The following is a 23,053-nucleotide window of genomic DNA, read 5'->3' on the forward strand; positions in this document are numbered from 1 at the left end:
TGACTATATTATAGGGCTCTTCAGAATTAACATGTGCAAAGCCAACCAAAACCACAGCCCCCTCAGCACCAGTGATGGACTTTAAACAGTTCCCAGATTCAGCTCAGCCCTCAGAAATTCAGATCCTAATCTGAATCTTTCTATTCAGCATCAGAAGCTGTTGGGTCTGCAAAATTGGACAAGGGGCCTCACAAAAACCCTTCAGGGGATTACAAGTGTTACCTGCTTCTGGTTGTGCTGTAAACACCACCAGAAAAGTTGTTCTTGTGGCATTTTGGCTCTTTGATTCTTTTTGGGACCAGCAAGTACAAGGAGTATGTTTTTAAGTTTACTCAAATTTTTGGACATCCAAGAAAAAAAATCAATTTCAGACTTTGGCTGTGGTTCTAAGTTGTTCTTATTTGATGCTAGAGATGGAGTCAAGCTCGAAAGTCTGGATTCAGACTCAGATTCAAATTTCCCCAAAGTCTGGGAGGTAGGAAGGTGAGGTGGAGGGAAACGTCATATTTGGATCCATAGTTCCAATTCAGAACCCTACCTAAATTTTCAAAACTTGTTCTATGCTTCTAAACTTTTACATCAGTAGAGGGAGTGAGACATTGGAGCTAATGAGGGTGGAGGAAAACAACTACTGGATATTCAGAGAAGCTCCGTTCAAAGGTTCAGAGCAAATAAGAGCTTTTTATAGCAAGCACAGCCTTGCCCCGCCTGCACCAGAAGTTTCTGTGACAGTTTCAAGTCTTATTGCAAAGAAATTCCATCCAGCATCTCAAGCTAATGTTATGGAGTCTGCATATTCATCCCTACTCTTCACTTCCACTCAGAGTGCAACAAATTTGGAGGATCCACTGAGATTACTCATTTTACAGGAGATTTGGGAGCTAGTCTCTTGTAAGAGTCGATGTGACTCAGCAAAAAGAATAATGGCAGATGAACACGAGATCTTGAGAGATCTTTTATCCACTCAGAACGAATGATCAGCATAAAGTAGTGAAACAGCTGGGACCAGCAGCAGGAGGAAAACAAAAGGAATCAGAGGGGAGGAAACTGATCGCAGAGAGAGTGCAGACATCACCGAACCGGACGGTAAAGAAGTAACCCTACACCTGAGTTTAGGTGACCAACTGCGAATCTGTATGACCAACCCAGAGCACAGTTGCCAGGATGGGTCCCTGTGACAACACTGCCACAACTCCAGGGCAATGCAGAGCTTGGAGATCCACCAGCAGTTCCTGCTCACGCAGCTGAAAATTAAAGTGAAGTGACAGGTACTGAGGTATCAGAAGCTAACATCTCCAGCCAACAAAGAGGGATTTCCCCTTCTGTCAATACACATATAGAGAGATCTGTCAGTTACGTTTTCTGCTTTTCACCTTTGCTTGCCCTGTTCCCATGTGGCCAATGCAACTTTTATATCTCCCTGACAGTTGGCTTCCTGTGCGTGTGTTCAGCCCGATGGCTCTGCAGGTCCTGTCTCATCAGCGAGTGAAAGTGTTACAAACAAGGACCAGCATTCCCTTGTCATCTCCTATTAACTCACAGCAGGTGTATGTAGAGCAGGAGCCGCTCCTGTGGTTTATAATACTCTATATAATTTGAAGTCTACACACAAGTCTATACCCATCCCCCACTGGTATCAAATAAATATATCTGCGTATATGCAGTGGATCCCTTGCACAGGAGAGCCTCTCTAGAACCATAATTGCAATTCACATCATTGCATCACTCTCCTCTTCCATTGCACTACTTTTCACAACTGCTTGCTCTCGTTTAACGTTTTCAGTGAAGACCCGGAGAACGGCCTTCTGATGCGTCATATTTCTCTTTGTCCTATTGTTAAATCAGGGCATACACCCCACTGCCATAGAGTCCAACGATTTCACTTTACACCTTCAGCCATCCAGTGGATTCAGCATGCAGCAATAATCTGTTTGCCATTATTTATTAACGAGCAATTCTCAAGTGGCGGGCTAGCGGTGTGGCTGTCAACCTCCAGTCGCTGAGGCAGCATGTTCTCATCTCACAGGCTCACAAAGAGTCCGAAAGATGTATTCCAGCCTTGCAGAGTTCTGCTTACCCCAGGCAAGAAATTCCAGTAACTAATGATGGTTACATTCATCAGAACAGCTAAATCAAGGGCTAGAATATGAGCCAGAACCCACACAAACCTGAAGGGTCATATAGTTTAGCTTGCTACCAGCACAAGTACAGATATAACCCATCTGTCTTCATAAGCCTCTCAGCTTTGCATGGGACAGTGGGGTCTGATTCTCCTCTCACACCAGCATAGCTATATGCTTTGACGGAGTTGCTCCTGGTTGACACCGGTGCCAGAGAGATCCAAGTCAGGCTGCAATAGGGTGTACTGGCCCTTGGGGGTTCAGGGCCAACGATGCCATTCTGACTAAATCTAGTCCCTGGGCAAAAATCTGCTATTCCAATCTCTATGGCACAGATCCATTCAAGAGTGGCAGGGGCTGAGCAAGTGAGCCTCACCACCCTGCTAATAAAGGACCTCCCCATACGCTGCTGACCTTCCCTGTGCGTGGTCTGGGAGCTCAGATCAATCAATGAGCATGCAGGAAGGACTTGTACCTAGCTAGATGGGAAGAGAGGCTGTTCTGATTTCACTGCTGTTTCTCTCTTCACAACACTGCTGCAATTAACGGCTGTGAGCTCAGGGCCTGAGACCGAGCAGCCTGTTCTGCTACATGGGCCCATGTCGCTTTGTTCTAAACGGCCACGTCTTGCCCTCTCCCTCCCTCCATGGTATTAATGTCTGGATTTCAAGCAATGCCTCACTCAGGCCCTCCAAGAGAGCCACATACAGGGCTAGCCACACGTGACTCAAGAGCCTCAGGTTTAGTACCCCAGGGTTAGGACATGAATGACCCTCAGCTTTGCCTTGTGTCACTCCAGTACTAGTTAGAGGAATTGCCGTACTGGATCTGACTGGTGGTACATCCAGCCGAGCAGCCTGCACCCAACAGCAGTTGGTACCAGATGCTTCAGAGGAAGGTGAAGAATCTGAATAGAAACACTGCAACAGTGGGATAACCTGCCTCTAGAGAATCTTTCTTCCTATAAACCTCCAAGAGATTGGAGGATGCAGTGTTTTACTGGGATTGTAGCCAACTGACACGTGGGGAACCGAGGCCGAGAGACACTAAGGGACCTGCCCGAGGCCAAACAGGAAGTCGTCGGCAGAGCAGGGAATTGAACCCAGATCTTGGCCAAGAAACCGCAGGAGTTTGAACCCTTGTCTACCAAACCTAGGCTGACACTCTAACCACTGGACCCAACTCCCTCTCTCAGACGCCTGAAGTGAGCATATAAAAAAAAAACTTGAAAGAGGGAGGAATGCCATAGCGTTCTACGATCTATTTGTGTTCTCCCAGCACCTCGGAGTGCCAGTCATACACCAGGACCCCATTGTGCCAGGCACTGCACAAACACCAAGCAGTCCCGACCTCCAGAAGCTTACCATCTAAGTTCTCCTCGGGGTTGCTTTGTGTTTAAAACAAGACAATAACAAGGCTTCGTTCTGCCCTGGAGCCCCCGTTGCGGCCTAGAAAGCAGTAGGCTCAGTACTGATGGCCTCTGCATGTCATCATCTTACAACAGCGTGGGGAGTCCAAAATTTCAGGGGCTGGTTTTCCAAAAGGTTAACAACTCTAGAGGGCAGGCATCTGTATTTCACCCACCCTCTCCTGACAGACCCCCGGGCTCGTTCTTCCAAGGTTTTGGCAGAGCGGCACTTCAAAAGAGAAGGGGGCACTGGAAGTCACCGCTTCCCCAAAATGCCTCTTCGGGGTTTCTCTTCCTCGCCTCCCACTCTCAAGTGGTGAGATCCAGAGCGCAGGTGAAAATCCCTCCACTTTACGTGCTGGTATTGACCGAAGCGCCAGTGACTGATGCCTGGGCTCTGGACACAAGAGACGGCCTATGGTCCAGTCGTGACGCAAGGAACAGTAAGGGCTCGAAGGGCTCGAAGAGCGAGCCGTGCCACTGAAAACAAGGAGACTTCTTGCACGAGTAAGAATTACCCACATGAGTAAGGCTTGCAGGATCGAGTCAATGGCCCAACGTGAAGATCTGCCAGCAGCAGTCAGCACTACCTCGACAGGTATCACCGTTACCTCTTCCCCTCCGAAAACAAACCTCACCAACGCGCTCGCACACACCACCAGCGCCAACTGACGCAGAGTCGAGCAGTGCAGCTTTCATCCTTGGGAGCTTTAGTTAACGTCCCTTACCATGTAGGTGCCGCAAACTTATACGTGAACGGAACAGCAGCATCCCCATTACAGGGACAGGGTGTCAGGGCTGCCCGTTTTGCAGAGCCCAAACCTGATCAGTCACGCTGCGTCCTGTTAAGGGAGGAAAGCTGTTTTCCGCAGACTGCAGGGAATCCACAGTCCCCACTACAGATCACACAGGCAGCAAAGCCTGTAACGTAAACTAATAACGGTAATTCCATGGCAAAATGGGGCTGCTTCTACTCACCCATTGGCAGATCTCATGTGCATATAAATAAGCAGTTGAGCTCGGCTCTCATTGGAGAAAGGAAAATAATCCAGCTTTCGAGGGATGGTTCAAATCACGCACACTGGGAGGGGTTATAGAAAAAATAGTGCACCCAGTTACATACCCAGCAAAATAGACAACGGACAAACAGATGCTCAGATATTTGGTTCCTATTTATTCACTACTCAGACGCAGTGCATTCACATGCCAAAAAAAGCAAGCCTATGCATTTCTGAAATACTAATGTTTGATGGACATGCCTGGGTACACATTGAACAGACCAGAGATTTCAATTTCAGAAAAGTCACTGAAAATGACATGTCATGGGTATTGCAATGATTCTCACCCTGCAACATGGTAACTCCCTCTTAAACAGAGAGCTCTGATGACTATATTCCCAGATAGCCTCTCTTTAAAGAGGCTTACTATTGTAATGATTATGGTTTTGTTTCTGGTGAGGATTTGTAAACCTGTTAATGCTTTCCAAATAAATAGTTCCCAAAAAACCGCACCTGAATACAACTGCTAACAGTAGGCATTTGAGAGAGAGAGAGAGACACCCCTAAATAGTCCTGATACATTGCTTGGTGCTTTTCAGTAGTCTTTTTTGCCGTCAGCCCAGTGCCAATTGAATATGATAGCACTCTCAGACCACATCGAGAGCCTAGCAGGGAGCCTACAGTTCATCATGACCAGCTAACTCATATTTAAGGTGACTTGCCATGTCCACACCAGGCACAAAGCCCTGTGAAATTATATTGGGTTACACAACAACTTATTTTCCTGTCCACAATAGCTAAAGTCCCACTAGCTCTCAGTCTAAGTCAACCGAGAAGTGGACTCTAGAAGAAAGACAGCATGTGCTCTCTGTGTAAATAAGAATTGTGGGCTGGAGGATATTCCCGTTAAAAGTTCCTCCATGTTCTCCTTTATGAGCTGTGTCACTATGCATCTTCGTTAGGACTGCTTTTCTGTTTTACTTCCATCTTTTCATTTGTTTCTCATTTTCAGCACAAGAGGGCACCATTGTCTGCATACACTAATATTCTCATCATCAGCTTCATGAGAAAAATTATGAGCTGGGAACACAAGTGAGAGAGAGCCCAAAAACCGGTACACGTAATTAAACTTGATTGAAGAGGTGGGTGGGGATAGAGAGGAACAGGTCCAATCTGGAAGAGCCAGACCGGAGGAGGATGAGGACTGATTTCCTTGTGTCTTTGGACATGTGACTGTTCCATGGTAGGTAGAACATAGGAAAGAATCATTGCAATTATAGCTGCAGAGCATTACACTACATTGCACTTGATCTCATCTTCCATTGATCTCAAAGATCTCTGGAAACATTTATGAAGTGATTACCCCTCTGAAGAAGGTAAGTAACAGAACCCAGGAGATCTGACTCCTGCTCCCCTGCTCCAACCATAGGTGACTCCCTCTCTTACAGTCACTACTCTATGTGCGAGATCATTTTCCATTCTGTACTATGTACAAAACAGCTAAGAATAACATATGCATTTCAACAAACTTATACTGGACCTCAAAATACCAAATTTGTGTTGTAGCTGAGTGAAACTTAATGTTTTATTTTTTAAACTCTTCAGATCTCCCAGAAACCCAATAGCACGGATAACTTAATAGCTACTTTTCCAGGAGTGCAGTTTTAATGCAGTACTAGTCTATTGAGCTTGGCAAAGGGTGCTGTTTTAGTACCAACTGTTTGACTTTCCCAAAAAAGATCTGAATCAGGGGTGGCCAACCTGGGGCCCCAGAGCCACAAGTGGCTGGCTCTTCAGAGGTTAATATGCAGCTCCTTGTCTAGGCACCGACTCCGGGGCTGGAGCTACAGGTGCCAACTTTCCAGTGTGCCGGGGGGTGCTCACTGCTCAACCCCCTGCTCTGCCCCCACTCCACCCCTTCCCATGAGCCTGCCGTGCCCTCACTCCTTCCCCTTCTCCCCCACCAGAGCCTCCTGCATGCCACGAAACAGCTGATCGAGAGGTGTGGGGAGGAATGAGGAGGCGCTGATTAGCGGGGCTGCCAGTGGGTGGGAGAAGCTGGGAGCGGGTGGGGGGAGCTGCTGACGTATTACTGCGGCTCTTTGGCAATGTACATTGGTAAATTCTGGCTCCTTCTCAGGCTCAGGTTGGCCGCACCCGATCTGAATCTTTAAGAACCTTCTTCCCTGAAGTATTCGCATATTCCAGCTCACAACCACCAGGTGGCTCTAATGACCCTTTGCAAGCAACACACTTGCTTTTGCTGTACTTCACAGACTTTCTCTCCTACTGCTGCAAAAGATAATATCTATGCTGCCTGATTTACAGGTCCCTGGGAACACGGGCAAATTGTTTTGTTTATGTTGTCACATCTGCTGAATCAGCCAAAGAAGAATGGTGCCGTAAATACAAAAATAAAAACAGCAATACAGTTGATAGCATTACCACAAGATCTTCTCCTTCCTCTCTGCTCTCTTTTAAATTGTTAAACTGCAAAGCTTGTTTTCTTTCCTTGCTGTCATTTAGGTAACTGTGCTATGTTGTTTCTCATGCACACAGACACAGGATTTCAAGACACAAATGTGTTAAGTGTTTTCATGGGATGGGAAACATCAAGAAAAAATAAGGACAAGAAACATTATATAAACTTCTGGAAAACTGCAGAAATGATTTCCCAAAACCAAGGCCAGTCAGAAAGAAACTTGTCTCCTTCTTGCCAATGGGCAAATTGCTGTTGAACATGGAAAACCCTATATAATACTTTCCACAAGTGCATAAAGTCCCTTTTATCGCAAAGTACACTACAAACTGTGGGCTGTGACCCACCTGCTTCTGTTGCCGGTTCCCAGCTGGGAAGAGCCAGCAAGTTCAGGCTTTTGGGACAGTAATCACTTCACCCACCAGTGAAATGCAGTCACCTCTGGGGTAGAATGCAGAAGCTGTTTAACATCACATAACACTACAAAACAATTTAAGAGAGGAAGTGTAGCAAGAAAGCAAAATACCCCATCCAGTTAAGTTGCAGAAGGAATATAAGAATTTAGTGAGGGCAATGGGGTTTGAAATGTAGTCAGAAATCCCTTCCATGACTGCTTATTTTAGTCCAGGACTTGGAGGAGCCTTGTGTGGTGATACACAGCAGCAGAGGCTGCGTTTAGCCAGCCTGAGAACTGGAATCAGAGAGAACTAGAGGGTCTGTGTCCAGTAACCTCACTACTGAGGCCTGCCTTTATCATGAAGAATTTTAGAGTATTAAATACCCTTTATCTTGCAAAGAACCCCAGAGTATTTCTTGTAATGGTTGGTCACGAATAGTCATTGACAGTCTCCTTTGAAACACAGTGACAACCCGCACCTGCAACGCCAGACTGGGCTATTAGATCCCTCACAGGAAATATTTTGTGCGTGATCAGAATATGCTTGTGCTAGTCATGCCAGGTCTGGGGGAGTGAATTCCAAGAGTGAATTCTGCTCCGCTCTTCAATCCTCCGGCCCGATTTCTAGGGTATGGGGCAGAGCAGAAGTGATCCCATTCAGAAACCCAGACTAAGACACCAGGGACCAGTTCCTCAGGTGCTATAAACTGTCACCCCTCCACTGACTTCCAAAGAATCTAGAACAATTGGCAGCAGGATCACTCGCGTAAACTGGAAGTGACAGGCAGCTAGAGCCTCTGCAGATTTCTCCTTCCACTGCAACTTGAACTTGAGGGATCTCATATAAGATTTCCCATTATGAAAGAGAGAGGGCGGGCCACAAATTTCAGCAGTGAAAGACGAGGAAAATCTTTTCCTTGGGGATGATTAAAAATAAAAATACAAAGCCAAGATATTCAAAACCAAGAGTCCCCTGAAGCCACCATTACTCACCCGCCCAATTGTGAAGTACTAAGCACCCAGCCGCTCCCACTCAAGACAATGACAATGTGAACTCAATGGGAGCTGTTGGGTGCCCAGACACCTGTCTGATTTTAAGCAGCGCTAAGTATGAATTTATGAGCCTTTCACTTTTCCAAGCCCTGACCCGCCGCAGCGAGCACACACTTAGAGATTCAAAGACACATTCCCTATTTATGAAGGGGAAACTACTCTTCACTGCTGCTCTTCCTTTACGAGGATTAAAAATGGACTTAAGGTCCAGACCCAGACATTATGTGAAAGTGTTTGGCTCTCTACTGACTCAGCCTTGTGGCCGGTCAGAGCTGTGAAGGGCTAGTCAGAACACACGTCGATCCCTCCTGCCCCCACATTTTTGATTAATACTAAGCTGCTTTCATTTTTTGTCAAGTTTTCCATAGAGAATATTATTAAAACCCAAAAGCTGCTTTTGCCCCAGTTTTTGGCAACTAAAGTCTGAATATTTTCAGATGTTTCCCACTTCCACCCCCCGCCACCCAGTTTTAATGGGAGGTTGTTTTCTGAGGTGGGAAAACCACATTTTTTTGAGAAAAGCAGATGCTTTCCACACAAAATAATTTGTTTAGCCAAAAACGCAATGTTTCATCAGAAAGAAGACACAGAAAATTTTCAAGTAACCCTACAGCTGGGTTTTGAATTCGATCCATCTACTCTTCAAGTCTGTATTTTCAAGATGGAGACACCATGGGTGGTATTATTACGATCCCTTTGCCTTCCCCCCACTATGTTCAATTATTGGTGAAGATTTTTTTATTGTTTTATGCAATTATGCAACAGCCCAACTGTATCATATTATCTCTTTGGTACAAACACTTGGTTTCAAGATGCAATAAAAAGAAAGGTTTCAGAGTAGCAACCATGTTAGTCTGTATTCGCAAAAAGAAAACGAGTACTTGTGGCACCTTAGAGACTAACCAATTTATTTGAGCATAAGCTTTCGTGAGCTACAGCTCACTTCATCGGATGCATTCAGTGGATGAAGTGAGCTGTAGCTCACGAAAGCTTATGCTCAAATAAATTTGTTAATCTCTAAGGTGCCACAAGTCCTCCTTTTCTTTTTTTAATAAAAAGAAAGAGTTACATATGGTAACATATGTATGGAAAGTGACTATTATTGTATCAGCTTCTTGGAAATTACCAAAACATTTGGTCAAAGCTGTGGGCAAAGTGCTGGAAATGGTCCTATTTCCTTCAAGCGGAGACCAGGGCTCAAACACATGTGAATATATTTATAATAAAGCCCGTGTAGCGTTCAGGAAAAGGGTTCCATGTGTCTAAGGTAATTCCATGGCCCCAGTATCTTTAATGTACTCACTACACCCTTGTGAGGCAGGGACGTGCTATTATCCACGTTTTAAAGATGGAGAACTGAGGCACAGAAAGCAAGCGATTTACCTGAAATCAAACAGGAAGGGTGATGGAGAAGGGTCTCGAATGCAGGTCTCCAAACTCCTCTTAGTGGCCTTGCCTCTGGGCCTTTCTTTCTCATACTCAGGTGGGTATCCTGAAGTCCTCAGTGTATCTACAGCGCCCAATTCCTCACACTGAGGCCTTTGGGTTTTGGGGTGCAGCACTGAAATAATCCTAATCAGATTTAGCTGACTAATTTTAAACAAACAGATGGCTGTGAGAGGATGGATCTCTGAGCTGCGATCCACTTCCTTGGCTGCAGAGCATGGCCATCAACAGTAAAGTCAGTTTTGTGCTGAGACAGTTCTCCAGACAAACAGCTAGGTTTCCATCTGCTGGAGCATGTGGTTGAATTTTAGGTTCCTTTCCATTTTTCTGCAGTTATTTATCAACAGACTCCAGACAGATCGCTCTAGCATGCTTTCTGGAGTCGATTGATCAATAACTGCAGAAAAAGGCTATCCATTCCTTGCCCCAAAGTGTGCAGGTACCAGATGTCTGCAAAGAAAGTGTCATCAAACAGAGACGCGTAAAGAACATTTGCTAACCTACAAGTCTCACTTTCCCTTATTCTATTTTTTTTAGCCCAGGCTTTCCCTCTCCTTTCAGTTCTAAATCATCATCCCCCGGCCATTTTCTTTTCCCGCCATTCTTCAGAGTGATTTTTTAAAATAATTATTCTCTTTTCAAAGAAAGAAAAGTAGAAGCACAGGAAGAAAAGCAGCAAGTCCCTTCCTCTTATGCTGGGTCTGAGATGTTTATCCCCTTTGTACTCTCCCCACATCGCATGGTCTCTTCCCCGCCCCCTGCACCTTCTTTGCTCTTTTCGACTTTGCTCTCTGTTTCCGGAATGTTTCTATCATCCCTTCCCTAGACTCCGTCTCAGTCTCTCCTGAATTCCCTCTTCCTCCTTGCTCTCATGATATATGGAATCCCAGACCCTTAAACAAGATGCATTTATTGCAGAAAAATGCAAGAACAGAGACAACAAGCTCCTTGCTTGCAACCAAACAGCAGAACTTTACTAGTACAATGTAAGATACTTCCATTTGTAAAACACCTTCTCTTGAAGGATCAAACATGCTTTCCAGACATCCAGTCTCATAATAGCTTTGTACGGGTAGAGAAATATTAACCCCATTTTATAGACTGGGAAAATAAGGTACAGCCAAGTTCAATGACCTGCCTGTAAGCACACAGGAAGCCTGCAGCAGGACAGAGGGAGAACACATATCCACTGATTTCCTACCAGTACTTTAAACACAAGATGATCTTTACTTCTATTCTTAAGTTATGCCTCATTGTTCTGAGCCCTTAACTCAGTGGTTCTCAAACTGTGGGTCAGGACCCCAAAGTGGGTCATGATCCCATTTTCATAGGGTCGCCAGGGCTGGTGTTAGACTTGCTGGGAGCCAAGGGCCAAAGCCCGAGCCCCACCACCCGGCGCCAAAACTGAAGCCCAAGTTACAGGCCCCCCCACCCGGGGCTGAAGCCCTTGGACTTTGCCCCCCACTTCCCCTGGGTGGCAGGGCTCGGGGGCAGGCTCAGGCTTCAGTCTCCCTTCCTGAGGTCATGTAGTAATTTTTGTTGTCAGAAGAGAGTCACTGTCCAATGAAGTTTGGGAACTCCAGCAACTTAACAGGGGCCCTTTTGTTTTAGGAGGCCTAAAAAGAACACAACCTTACCATAATTGCTTCTCCATCCACCTTACAGACAACAGGAAGAGGGAGGCAGGCAGCCAGCAGAGTGAAGAAAAGAAGGATACATCCACACCAGATAAACAGACCAGATTTCCTGTTATCAATCCAGAGTTACAGAAAAACAAGTTTCCTTAACAGACAACAACTCTTCCCCTTCCCTACTCAGGGGGGAGGTCTCATCTAACCCACCTGCTCCTTTTTCAGGGCTCCACAGGCAACACAAGGGCTTCCACAGCTGCAACCCTGTTAGTACTCAGGCTTGAAATTAACACCCACAGTCTAGACAGTCCTGTGCTCAGCACCTGCCTCTGGGGCCAGCTTTTCAAAAGAGCTCAGTGCATGATGGGTGCTGATTGCTTTTGAAAAATCTAGGGCTAAACATCCCTGGAAGTTAACTCTGATCCTGCCTTGCCAAGTAATAACTGGAGAAAGGAATGATAGTCCTGCCCAGCTCACTGCTGTTTGTGCTGCCCTGTCCCCTCTCCTTTTCTTCATCTTTTGTTCCTCCTTTTTTGCTAGCTTCTTCCAAGTTGGCCAGAGCTGTCAGAAAATTGCAGGGAAGGGAAGTTCTAAGGAAACCCTAATTCAGGCTGAAGAAACAAACCTGCCATCAGCTTTAATTCACATTTTCCACATTCCCCTGGCTCCTGTGGATCAGGTGACCAGATAGCAAGTGTGAAAAATCAGCACAGCGGGTGGAGGGGTAATAGGCAGCTAGAAGACAAAGCCCCAGATGTAGGGAACTGTCCCAATTTTATAGGGACATCTGGTCACCCTACCTGCTGAAGAAAAGTTTCAGTGTAAGCGTTGAAACAAACAGCACAGCCATCTTAATTTTTGTATGCAATAGGCTGCTGCATTCTGCCTTGCTTTATACCACATATAACTACCAATTGGGATGGCAGTCATTTCAGGATTTTGACTCCCTGTGAAGGAGACAGGCTAGCCTATTTTGAAGCACCCTTGAGAAATAGTAAACCCTCGTCCAGCAAAACAAAGCCCAACGAACCAGACTTTGGCCAGGTGTGCCTGTTTCACACACACACTCGTCCTGTGGTTCAATCCAGCAAGACAAAAAGAGTATGAAGGTAGTGAATGGAATGCCTCCCCCATATGCTTTTGCAAACCTCTCTGTGCATTTAGTGCAAGCTTTAGAAATAGCCTGGTCCCGTAGGTGTAGTGTGGCCCTACCTGTCTGGTTGAAGCAAGGCGTGTTTCTTTGAACTCCCTTTCCCACATGAGTCACCCAGTTCTGGCTCATTTCCCCCTCATTTAACAAAGGGAGGGGGAGGGTAAAGGGCTGGAGAGAAAGCTCATGCCATGAACTGCTGTGGTGGAGTGTTTGGAAAGCAACACAGCAGGCCCCACCCTAAATAAATAACACTAGTTGAAAATGAGCTTTGGCCAACCATTTTGATAAAAGCCAGATGCGCTGGGTGGTTGTTCACGGACACTTTCCAAGGGAGAGCAGTATCTTCACCTGGTTTTGCCCTAGAAATTAAGAGTGGGCTTTTCAACCGCACTCAGCCTTGGCCTAACTGAGCTCTGCTCCCACTTAAGTCAACAGGCATTTTAGCACTGACCTTGCGTGGGGCTCTGCTCCCTTTGTACAGCTGTGTCGCAACAGAGCAGCCGTGTAGCTCTTTTCATTCTCCACAGGCGGGCGTGTGCTTTACAACGGTCGCTAGCCTCTGGCTATGCTGTGTCAGAAGATAGCGGAAGGGGATGGGCGCTCTTCCCTGCCTCTCAGGGCTGTCGGGAGAATTGATAAATTAAAGCTTGTCAGGTGCTGAGAGACTACCGCAGGCTATACAAGTACCTAGGATAGGTAGATAGAAAGCAGCTGTCTGGCTTTGTTCTTGGTTAATGAACATTTCAGTTATATTCCATTTTGAAAATAGCCCATGAAAGGTGAGGGAGGAGTCAGGGATTCATCTCTGTGGTCCCATCTGGCCTCTTCATTGATTTTTTTTTTTTTTTTAAGGGAGATAAGTTCATTGAGTGCTTCATCCTGCATACATTGAAGTCAGTGGGAAAGCTTCCAGTGACTTCATGGTGCAGGTTCAGACACAAAGGCCCAGGTCCGCAGAGGTACGCCGCTGTTCAAGTCTTGGGCTTAGGGGCCTAAATCCCAGTTTTGGCTCCACAAAACTCCTGTTGCATCCTAGTTTTCAAACTAAAAGTTCCCTATACGCCCATGCTTCTGCCTCTGGGAGTGTGCACCACCACCTCCCTCTTGGCACCTAGCCACCTAAGCCCCACAGCCAGTCACAACCAGGAGAGATTGGCATTTGGCCACCTCAGGCCCCACATGTGACTTATCTGGTAGACATCGACAGGAGCTGCCTACCGGCAGCAGGAGAAGGTGGCGGTGGAACAGCTCGCCTATGGGACAGCTTCATAAGGAGAGGATAAGGGAGCCCCACCTCAGAATATCCCAGAGCTCAGCAGTAACAGCATGCTCCTGAGAGGTGAGAGACCCCTGTTCAAATCCTCTCGCCCCCTCAGGCAGAGAGGGGGAACCTGGGTCTCCAGGCAAGTGCTCTAGCCACTGGCTTTTAAAGGTATAAGGTGAATGCCGCCTCCTCCTCCAGCTAAGCTGCCTGACTCCAAGCACCCATCCCTGAGAGGAGACGGGGCTTAGCACTCACCTCTGTTCTGAGCATCTCCCATTGGCTGATTTAGGCCACTCCCTGCCTTGCCAGTTGGCTTTTGTGGGTTGCATACTTGAACACCTACCTCTCTCCATTCAGTGTATAGTAGTGAGTCTAGGCACCTAACTCAGGCTTGATGAAGGATCGCAGTGTCGGTCCTCTGCTTTTCTAAGTCCCTCAGGCCTTTGGGTGAAGCCCAGTGAACTCAATGGGCTTGCTTTCATTGACGTCAAAGGGCTTTGGATTAGGCTGCAAGGCCCTGATTCAGTCAGGTTTTGAAGCATTGCCCTCACTGTGCCCATGCCTACACTTAAAGATATGTGTGTCCTTAAGCACCTTGTTGAATCAGGGCCTAAACTGTTGACCAGCTTTGAAAATATTTACTGGTTTTTTAACCATGTTAATCAAGAGATTTGGAGTCTGCGGCTGCTCTCAATTAGAAACAAAGGTATTGATTTTAATGAGAGCTGAACTGAGCCTCTTACAGTCAAAATATGAAAAGGGGGTGAGATCCACATGGGTGTAAAAGGAAGCAATCCAGAGTCAATGAGCGAGTGCTGCTAGAAACAGGTCAGGTCTGGAATGAGCTCTTTGACAGCAGCCTAATCCAGTCTGACTCCCTTCCAGCCCCATTGCAAGGCCCTCTTGTCTGAGAAGACTTTCCCTCCATAATCAGGAAGAAGCGATGTGGGGAGGGGGGGTTTGAACGGGACTAAAAGGGCATGGTCTAACTGGTTCAACCCAAGGAATTTTCTTCTACATGGGAAAGGAAGAGAACAGACCTCTCAGTGAGGTACACTAGCAAGCTCACTCTGCATCACTAATTAATTTAGAAAGCATTTAGATGCTACAGTCCTAGGTGGTAGAGAAAACCCTACTGAGAATGTTCTTGCAAGGCTGATAACATTTTGACTCTTACCTAAAATGATGCATCTTTCAGTTCTCGGTGGAATCCTAGTTCAATCGTCATCAAGATTAGAGGTCTTGGGAGTCGCAGGAGAAGCAGTGGTGCATGGTGTTATCCCACATGCTGATCAAAGATATATTTTCTCTTGCTGGCTATAGCAACTATAAACACAGATAGCAACTATAAAACAAGCTTCTCGCTGTTTATTACACACAACAGGTGATGCCTACATTCATGTCAATGCGGAGTCTGCAGCCAAAGCAAGGGACTTAGCTTTACCTTTGTTTTTTTCCTGTCACCACGTGCTTCATCAGCCAAATGACAGGTTCCCTTTTGGAGAAACTGCTGTGTATGGATCCTGAAGGCCCTGGTAATCATCTTGTCCCCACTGGCACTACTGGAGAATGGATATCCAGGTTCCAGATAAATCACCTTTGTAATTTCACTGTAAGTTGTGTGCTGCTCTCACTCTCTTTCCGCATTGAACCTCTGCTCGTTTGAGCTGGTGGGCTGCTTGATGAACATAGTTCCTCTGGATTCAGTGGCTTTAAGTGAGAGTTTTGAGAACTATTCACCTTTCAGAGGTGTGTAGCATTTCATTTCAGGTGCTTGACTAGTCTGATGACTTGAAAACTTCTACCCTGCTAGCCAAGTGGCATAAGATCAGGATGATCCACCTGTTTCTGAAGTATCAGGGGTTGGCCATTGCCAGAGGAAGATTCTCCATCTTTCTCCTTCAGCCACTCACCAGTACACAGTAGCCAAGTGTGCAGTGCTTGACCAGAGGTTAGCATCCTTTTGAAAGAGCTCAATATTTTAAGGATGGGGCTAACCTTAGCTTGGTATGTCCAAGCTCTCCATACCTCATAGTCAATCCAATTGTGTTGGATTTGGTAACGTTAAAATGCCAGTGCTCGAAATTCAGCTGGGGCACGTGAGCACAACTCCTGTGAAAGCTGGTGAAGTTGTGTCCACAAAACTTAGGCTGTATTTGGAGCCCAGTTCCTCAGCTGCCTCCTTCTATTACCATGTTTAAAGAGTGGCATTCACCCCACCTCCCTTTTCTGTTGCATCCAGGGCATTCTCTGCCTTTCACATGGGAACAGCGGAGCTGCATGGGACGAGAAGGGGAAGTGATGAGACTTGCATCCCTATCATCAATAACTAAAGTTCATTAACATTCACATTAAGCAGCCTCCAGCTTGCCTGGGGCGGTGGAATTTGCATCCACTTTTTCATCGGCGCCCCAGGCCGCTACACCTGCGGCCCTGCCATCAGGGCAGTGAGGCCCAGACTCCTGGTTAATAGCATCTGCCTTTCTCAGTAGGAACACCACACATACACAACACGGAGCCCACGCTTCAGGCTGACGTTGCTTAATGTGATTTCTTCTTTTATTTACAAAGGCTTCATTCCAGCGACAGAAATTAGAAATGCATGTGTCACCCAGCCCGGCAGTCTAGTCGTGTTACACAACGCAGGAGGGTAACAGAGAAATTATTTTCACAATTAAGTTAGCCCCTCATTCCTCTCTCTGCCTTTCCCTGCAATCAACACCCAAAAAGAGGGTGGGTGTCTGGGGGCAGCAAGTGTTTCACCATGGAAATTTCCTTCAAGTATCTTATGATCACATCACTGGGTCACTGTATTTATAAAAGGATAGACTGTAACAGTGTTCCCAATGTTCTAACATAGAAATATAAAATGCCTTGGACATTTCAAGGTTCTTTAGAAGTCCTGACAAGACGTCAGCTGATGATGGCTGGAAGCTATGTTTGCTCGTCTCAGCAGAGACCACCTCTACTTGAAGGAATGACAAAAGAGACAGACTAATAGGAAAAGCTCCAATACCTCCCTCCCTCCTCCCACCAAAAAAACCCTCCCTTCACCACCTAATCTCCTTGCATTTTAATAGCTGGCTCCATTGAACGATATCAATCAGTCCTTTCCAACACCTTGTACCATTCAGCAGCCGGCAATTCAGGACAACTTCCCTATCCAGAAACGGTGCTTACTCATGCGCTTATCCTTGTGCGTGTGATCCATTGCTTGCCTGAATCAGGATGGACTGAAGCACATATTTCAACGTTGTCCCAAGCCAGCTCCTATATTGGTAGCTTAGACGGGACACACTGTAGACACATCTGAAAGTCTAGAGAGACGCAGTGCAACATAAATACATGGTTTTATTTTTTTCCATTTTTGAAATAGTGGCATGGTATTTACAAACATGTCCCTTTGTTTAGCATGTGACTTCCCATCCAGGGCAGACTAAATCTACAGTTTCTCTTTATTCCCCAGGATTTTTCCTAGGATAAATACAGTGGCTAAGTATTTGGAGCTACAACAGACATATTAGATGTGTAACAAAGTGAGCTATTTCACAGTCATAACAATGATAATCCAGGAAGCAAACACAAAGGAGACTGTTTGTGTTCACAGCTGTAGTCAAAGAGAAATCTTTGTTTGTTTCTTGGCATCTTACAATTTCAGTCAAACTGGATTACATACTCCAGTTGTTACCAAAAAAAAAAAAAAGCAATTGTAAAAATGATGACTTAAATAACATGGATTTTGATATTATTTGTAATGCAGCCTGTGCAGTGGTTTCACAAATAGAATTCAAGAAAACAAAAGCAGACAGATTGCTTAACTTAATACAGGAAGTGGTCATCAAGTATGGAAATTTAGAGTAACAAAAGGCAACAGTAAAAATATAAGAATGTCTAGCAAAAGGTGGAAAATAGTTGAAAGAAAAAAACAAAACACCCTACTAGAAGATGTAAAATAGTCCCAGCTACATAGTTACTGTATTTTTCTAGTGCCTGAATTTCCTACCACAGCACTGATTCTATTATTACTTTTTAAAAATATAACTTAGAATGACAATGAGTTTGCCAACCAGCAGCCAACTCAAAAACTTTATGGAAAAAACAAACAAAAAATAACTCTCATTAAAATGGGGGAGGGGGAGTCCCCACAGCAGCCAGTTTTTTGCCTTTTATTAATCCAGTCCTATCCCTTCTTGGCAATGCTGACTCAGGCTGAGCTCCTGGCTATATTCAGCATATTGGCAGTGCAAGTTCTTCTAATGCAGATTTGGGATTCAGCTGGAGGAGTGGAAAGCCCTATAATCCAGTACCAAATCATGGAAGTCTTAGTAGCAGCAAGCTCCAACAAAACAAAGAGAAATATTCCATCCAGGTGTTGTGAAATGATTCATACATGGAATTTGAGATCTTCAAAGGATTCTGTCATTCCCGTCCTCAATCAATAGCCAAGCGAGTTGTGATTTAACCTGATCTGTCCGATCTGAGAAGGTGCCTGTTTGTTCTTGAGTTAACCTGTCTTATCTTCATTGACATGTCATCTCAATTGGCTGCACAGTTCCCATCTCTTCAATGCCATTCAGTACACACACAAAAAGTAAACCAAAGTGGGGCCCTTCCTAGTCCACATCACACAGTAGCGGCAGGAGCAGCAGGCATCTCACACGTTAAACTCTGCCTAAAAGTGTTGACCTAGAGAGAGAGAGAAGTAAATAGCAGCATTCATTAGAATGATGCAACTATCCTCAGCTAGGCTCAGACTGCCTCCCATAATGCTGACCTCAGTTTTCTGCATTATCATCATGTGTTCTGGCAGGTTTTCAAGGCCAGACTCTCTCTCTGTTGGTTTGTCTGAGTATAATCAGCACTAGGTGTGTGCATCCCCAGTCATTCATTTGCAGAGTAAGAGCTTTCCCTCCCCAACGGACTGGCACTAGTCACACTGAACTGTTAAGTCTCCCACGATGCACAAGTGAGAAGAAAAAAGTGCCTACAGCAGAAGCCAGCTGAACAGCAACCATCTGCGTACGTCGGAAACCAAACCCTAAAGAACTCTACGCTGCAGAACACTCTCTAGTGCGCCCACCAGGCCCCTGAAGAGTGGACAGGAGCAGTAAATGTATTATACCAGAGATGGCCTTATGCTCTGTGAGACCTCAAGCGAGGAAGGCAGGTACTGCCAGGGGGCGTACTGGAGAAAATTGAGTCCTGGGTTCTTTCCTCACTGGAAAGAATTGGGGGTGGGGTGAGGGGACTAGAAACAGCTTAAAAAACAAACAAACAACCCTCCCCTCACCCCCCAACAGGCTTTGTGAGCTGTCACCTCTGCTTCTACCACCAGAGAAACTAACATGAGCTATGAGTTGCTGAGGCTGCCAAGGTTATGCTTAAAAGGTTGCCCCTGCGTCTAACATTACAATAAGGTTATTGCCTAGTTCAACGGTTCTCAAACCATTTTATTGGTGTCACTAGAGCTGGTGTTAGACTTGGTGGGGCCCAGGACCAAACCCCAAGCCTCACTGGGGCCGAAGCCTGAGATCTTCAGTCCTGGGCGGCTGGGCTCAGGTTACAGGCCCACCCCCTGCCCAGGGCTCAAGCCCTTGAGCTTCAGCTTTGGCTGGATCTCGGGCTCTGGCCCCCCCGCCAGCTTGGGTGGGCTCAGACTTCAGTCCCCCCACTCCTGGGGTCGTTTAGTAATTTTTGTTGTCAGAAGAGGGCTGCAGGGCAATGAAGTTTAAGAATTGTTGGCCTCGTTTAAAGCAGCTGCCAAAATGCTACAGCCCTGTCCATCCCTCGCTCCATGAATAAGGATACGAAAGGGAATGAACACATGACATTTGTTATATCAGCAGCAGAGGTGTCGCTATGTATAAGACACATCCCAAATTCTGTTTTCCTACCTGGATGCCAAAGTTAAGTCATCCATTTTCACATGGAGTTAGCCCAAAACTCTCTCTAAGTTTGAGAGCCTAGGTTCAGAATGGGACAGCTAACTGAGGCACCTCTATTTGAAAAACAGCTCACCGTTTCGGTGGGAAAAGTTGTCTAAAACTTCAGAGAGGTTTTTCTAAACTGAGTTCGGTAGGATATCCGAATTTAAAATTAAACTGCATTCCCAATCCCTTTGGGGCGAGATAAATAAGAAGTGGCTGTACTAATTCTTCCAGAAAATCCAGAAGCTGAGAGATGGTTTTAAGTTGATACTCTGTCCCATCTGTTGAAGCATATAATGTGTCATTTGGTTTTTAACTGTCTGATGCTAGAATTACATCTCCCTCTGTTGATTTATTAATGGCCATAACCTTTGACACAAACCTTAGAGTCTTCCATCTGTCCTTTTCAATGTGATTCTCAGGACCTTCGCTCTCATAGGAAGCCAAGTAAAGTGCTGCAATCAGAGGGAAGAACAACGTATTAGTGCTACTGGCATTTTAAAAATTCACTATTCTCCTACAAAAAGAAAAGGAGTACTTGTGGCAGCTTAGAGACTAACCAATTTATTTGAGCATGAGCTTTCGTGAGCTACAGCTCACTTCATCGGATGCATACCGTGGAAACTGCAGCAGACATTATATACACACAGAGATCATGAAACAATACCTCCTCCCACCCCACTGTCCTGCTGGTAATAGCTTATCTAAAGTGATCATCAAGTTGGGCCATTTCCAGCACAAATCCAGGTTTTCTCACCCTCCACCCCCCCCCACACAAACTCACTCTCCTGCTGGTAATAGCCCATCCAAAGTGACAACTCTCCCTACAATGTGCATGATAATCAAGGTGGGCCATTTCCAGCACAAATCCAGGTTCTCTCACCCCCTCATCCCCCTCCAAAAACCACACACACAAACTCACTCTCCTGCTGGTAATAGCTCATCCAAAGTGACCACTCTCCCTACAATGTGCATAGTAATCAAGGTGGGCCATTTCCAGCACAAATCCAGGCTTTTCCCCCCCCGGGGACACACACACACACACACACACACACAAACTCACTCTCCTGCTGGCAATAGCTCATCCAAACTGACCACTCTCCAAGTTTAAATCCAAGTTTAACCAGAACGTCTGGGGGGGCGGGGGGGGGGGAAACAAGGGGAAATAGGCTACCTTGCATAATGACTTAGCCACTCCCAGTCTCTATTTAAGCCTAAATTAATAGTATCCAATTTGCAAATGAATTCCAATTCAGCAGTTTCTCGCTGGAGTCTGGATTTGAAGTTTTTTTGTTTTAAGATAGCGACCTTCATGTCTGTGATTATTTTCTTTTTGCGAATACAGACTAACATGGCTGTTACTCTGAAACCTGTCATTATTCTCCTACAGTGTCCTGCAGCAAAATAAAATCTCTTCATATTAGCCAGCCATCAGATTATGGCTCCACAGTTCCATTACCAAGTACATCGTCACTCACAATTGCATTCAGCCAATACTAACAAAAAGTACATGAGAACGAAGACTATCCTCAGGGAAAAGAAGAAGAGCTGAGGAAACTTAAATCATAGGAGGGTAGAAGCGAACACTTGCGAAAGAAAGGTTTGAGCTCAGAGCAATATTGCTTTTTGAACTAAAGGCACAGTGCCAATTGCTTTTCTAGCAGCATCCCCCAGGTCAAAGCCGTCTTAAAGGCAAAGCAAATACATACACTTTTGATTATGTTTTTGTGGACTAGCTTCCCAATTCTTATTTGTTTTTCCATTCCTTATAAATATTCTTTTATTTTAAAGCAGGGAAAGGGCCAAAGCCACTTTTCAGAGAACAAACACACTTTCAAAAGGTAACTCTTATTCCCTGTGTTTCTGTGGATCCACTGCAACTTATAGATTCTGTTTAGATTTGTGTAAATATATTCCAGTACTAGGTGGTCCTTCATCAAAGGGATAATTTAACACAGGAAGAGAGGGAGCAATATTTGGCACATAATCATTTGAAAAGCAGAGCACAGTGTATTCCTTACCATCTTCACTGAAGACTGGGACAGTGAGCAAGTATTGCAGGATCTTCCGGTCCCTCTCAAATGGACACTCCACTTGCTTCCATGTCATAAACTCACTCACTTGTTTCGCTAACTCCCAAAATTTCTATAAATGGGGAATGGGGGGAAACAAAACCCCAAGACGTATGAATTTTAGCACTCTGCTTCATTGAACATAGGTCACAGAATCATAGAATACGAGGGTTGGAAGGGACCTCAGGAGGTCTACCCCCTGCTCAAAGCAGGACCAATCCCCAACTAAATAAATGAATCTGGGTTTAAATTAGGCTAATTTCCAGCCAGACTTTCAAGCAGAAACACAAGAGGAGTGGAAAAACTGAATTTCTGTCCCCCGGGAAATTCCAATATTTAGACATTTATTTTTTGTCCCAAATTGAGACCAAATCCCATATTAAAATATCAAAACTTTTTTCAGAATGAAGAGTTTAGAAAAAAAAGCCAATTTGGAAGCGTCTCTGTTTCATTTTGACATTTTTGATCCAAACTGAACATTTTGATGTTCCCAAATTCAAATGTTTCGTTTGTTAACCCAAAAAGTTCAGATTTTTCCATGATGAAAAGTTCTGCTAGAATAGATATTTCCACACGTAAAATTTCAGTTTTGACAAAAGGTCATTTTTCAACAGTAAAACGTTTAATTTAAAAAGTTTTTTGATCAACCTTAAACATAAGGGCATTCCAGATCATACGATTCGGTTTAAGAAAAGGTTACTGAAACTAATATGCATCTATATGCTTAGTATTTCCCTATAAGTAGACGGTATGTGTGCAGAACATTAATATACTGCGATCACGTATACACACTCATATCACACTGAGAATTTAAGAAGCAGAACCCCTGAAAGACCGACTTGTACCACGCAGCTAACACAACACCCCAGCAAGCAGTGGAATGTAGCAACTAAAGATGGTTAGGAACTAGAATTTCCATTTCATGGGAAATTCTGATGTTTCAAAAAGTTTGTTCCAATTTGGAAGGAAAGGCTGAAACATCAATATTTCCTGCAAAAAATAAAAGTTTTACTTCTAGTATAGTAAAAATATATAAATAGTAAAATTAACATAATATTTAAGTTTAGATAAAATGAATTGAAACAATCAAAACTGATAATTGTGA

At 45.0% G+C, this 23,053-nt stretch overlaps 1 protein-coding gene across 5 annotated transcripts in view; it reads right to left on the minus strand.

The window, feature by feature from the left end:
• Positions 1-23,053, minus strand: part of RASGEF1B (RasGEF domain family member 1B) — a 374,925-nt gene that overhangs the window by 12,109 nt on the left and 339,763 nt on the right. For all 5 annotated transcript variants that reach the window (XM_048847458.2, XM_048847463.2, XM_048847459.2 and 2 more), the window contains 6 exons: positions 21,898-22,021; positions 20,259-20,331; positions 17,130-18,635; positions 15,127-16,225; positions 13,137-13,305; positions 4,507-4,609 (listed from right to left, as the gene is read on the minus strand). In XM_048847458.2, the coding sequence (XP_048703415.1) occupies positions 18,611-18,635; positions 20,259-20,331; positions 21,898-22,021 (222 nt within the window). In that variant the 3' untranslated portion in view covers positions 4,507-4,609; positions 13,137-13,305; positions 15,127-16,225; positions 17,130-18,610. The remainder of the gene's footprint in view (positions 1-4,506; positions 4,610-13,136; positions 13,306-15,126; positions 16,226-17,129; positions 18,636-20,258; positions 20,332-21,897; positions 22,022-23,053) is intronic.

Source organism: Caretta caretta, chromosome 4, assembly GCF_965140235.1.
Source record: "Caretta caretta isolate rCarCar2 chromosome 4, rCarCar1.hap1, whole genome shotgun sequence".
NCBI lineage: Eukaryota > Metazoa > Chordata > Testudines > Cheloniidae > Caretta > Caretta caretta.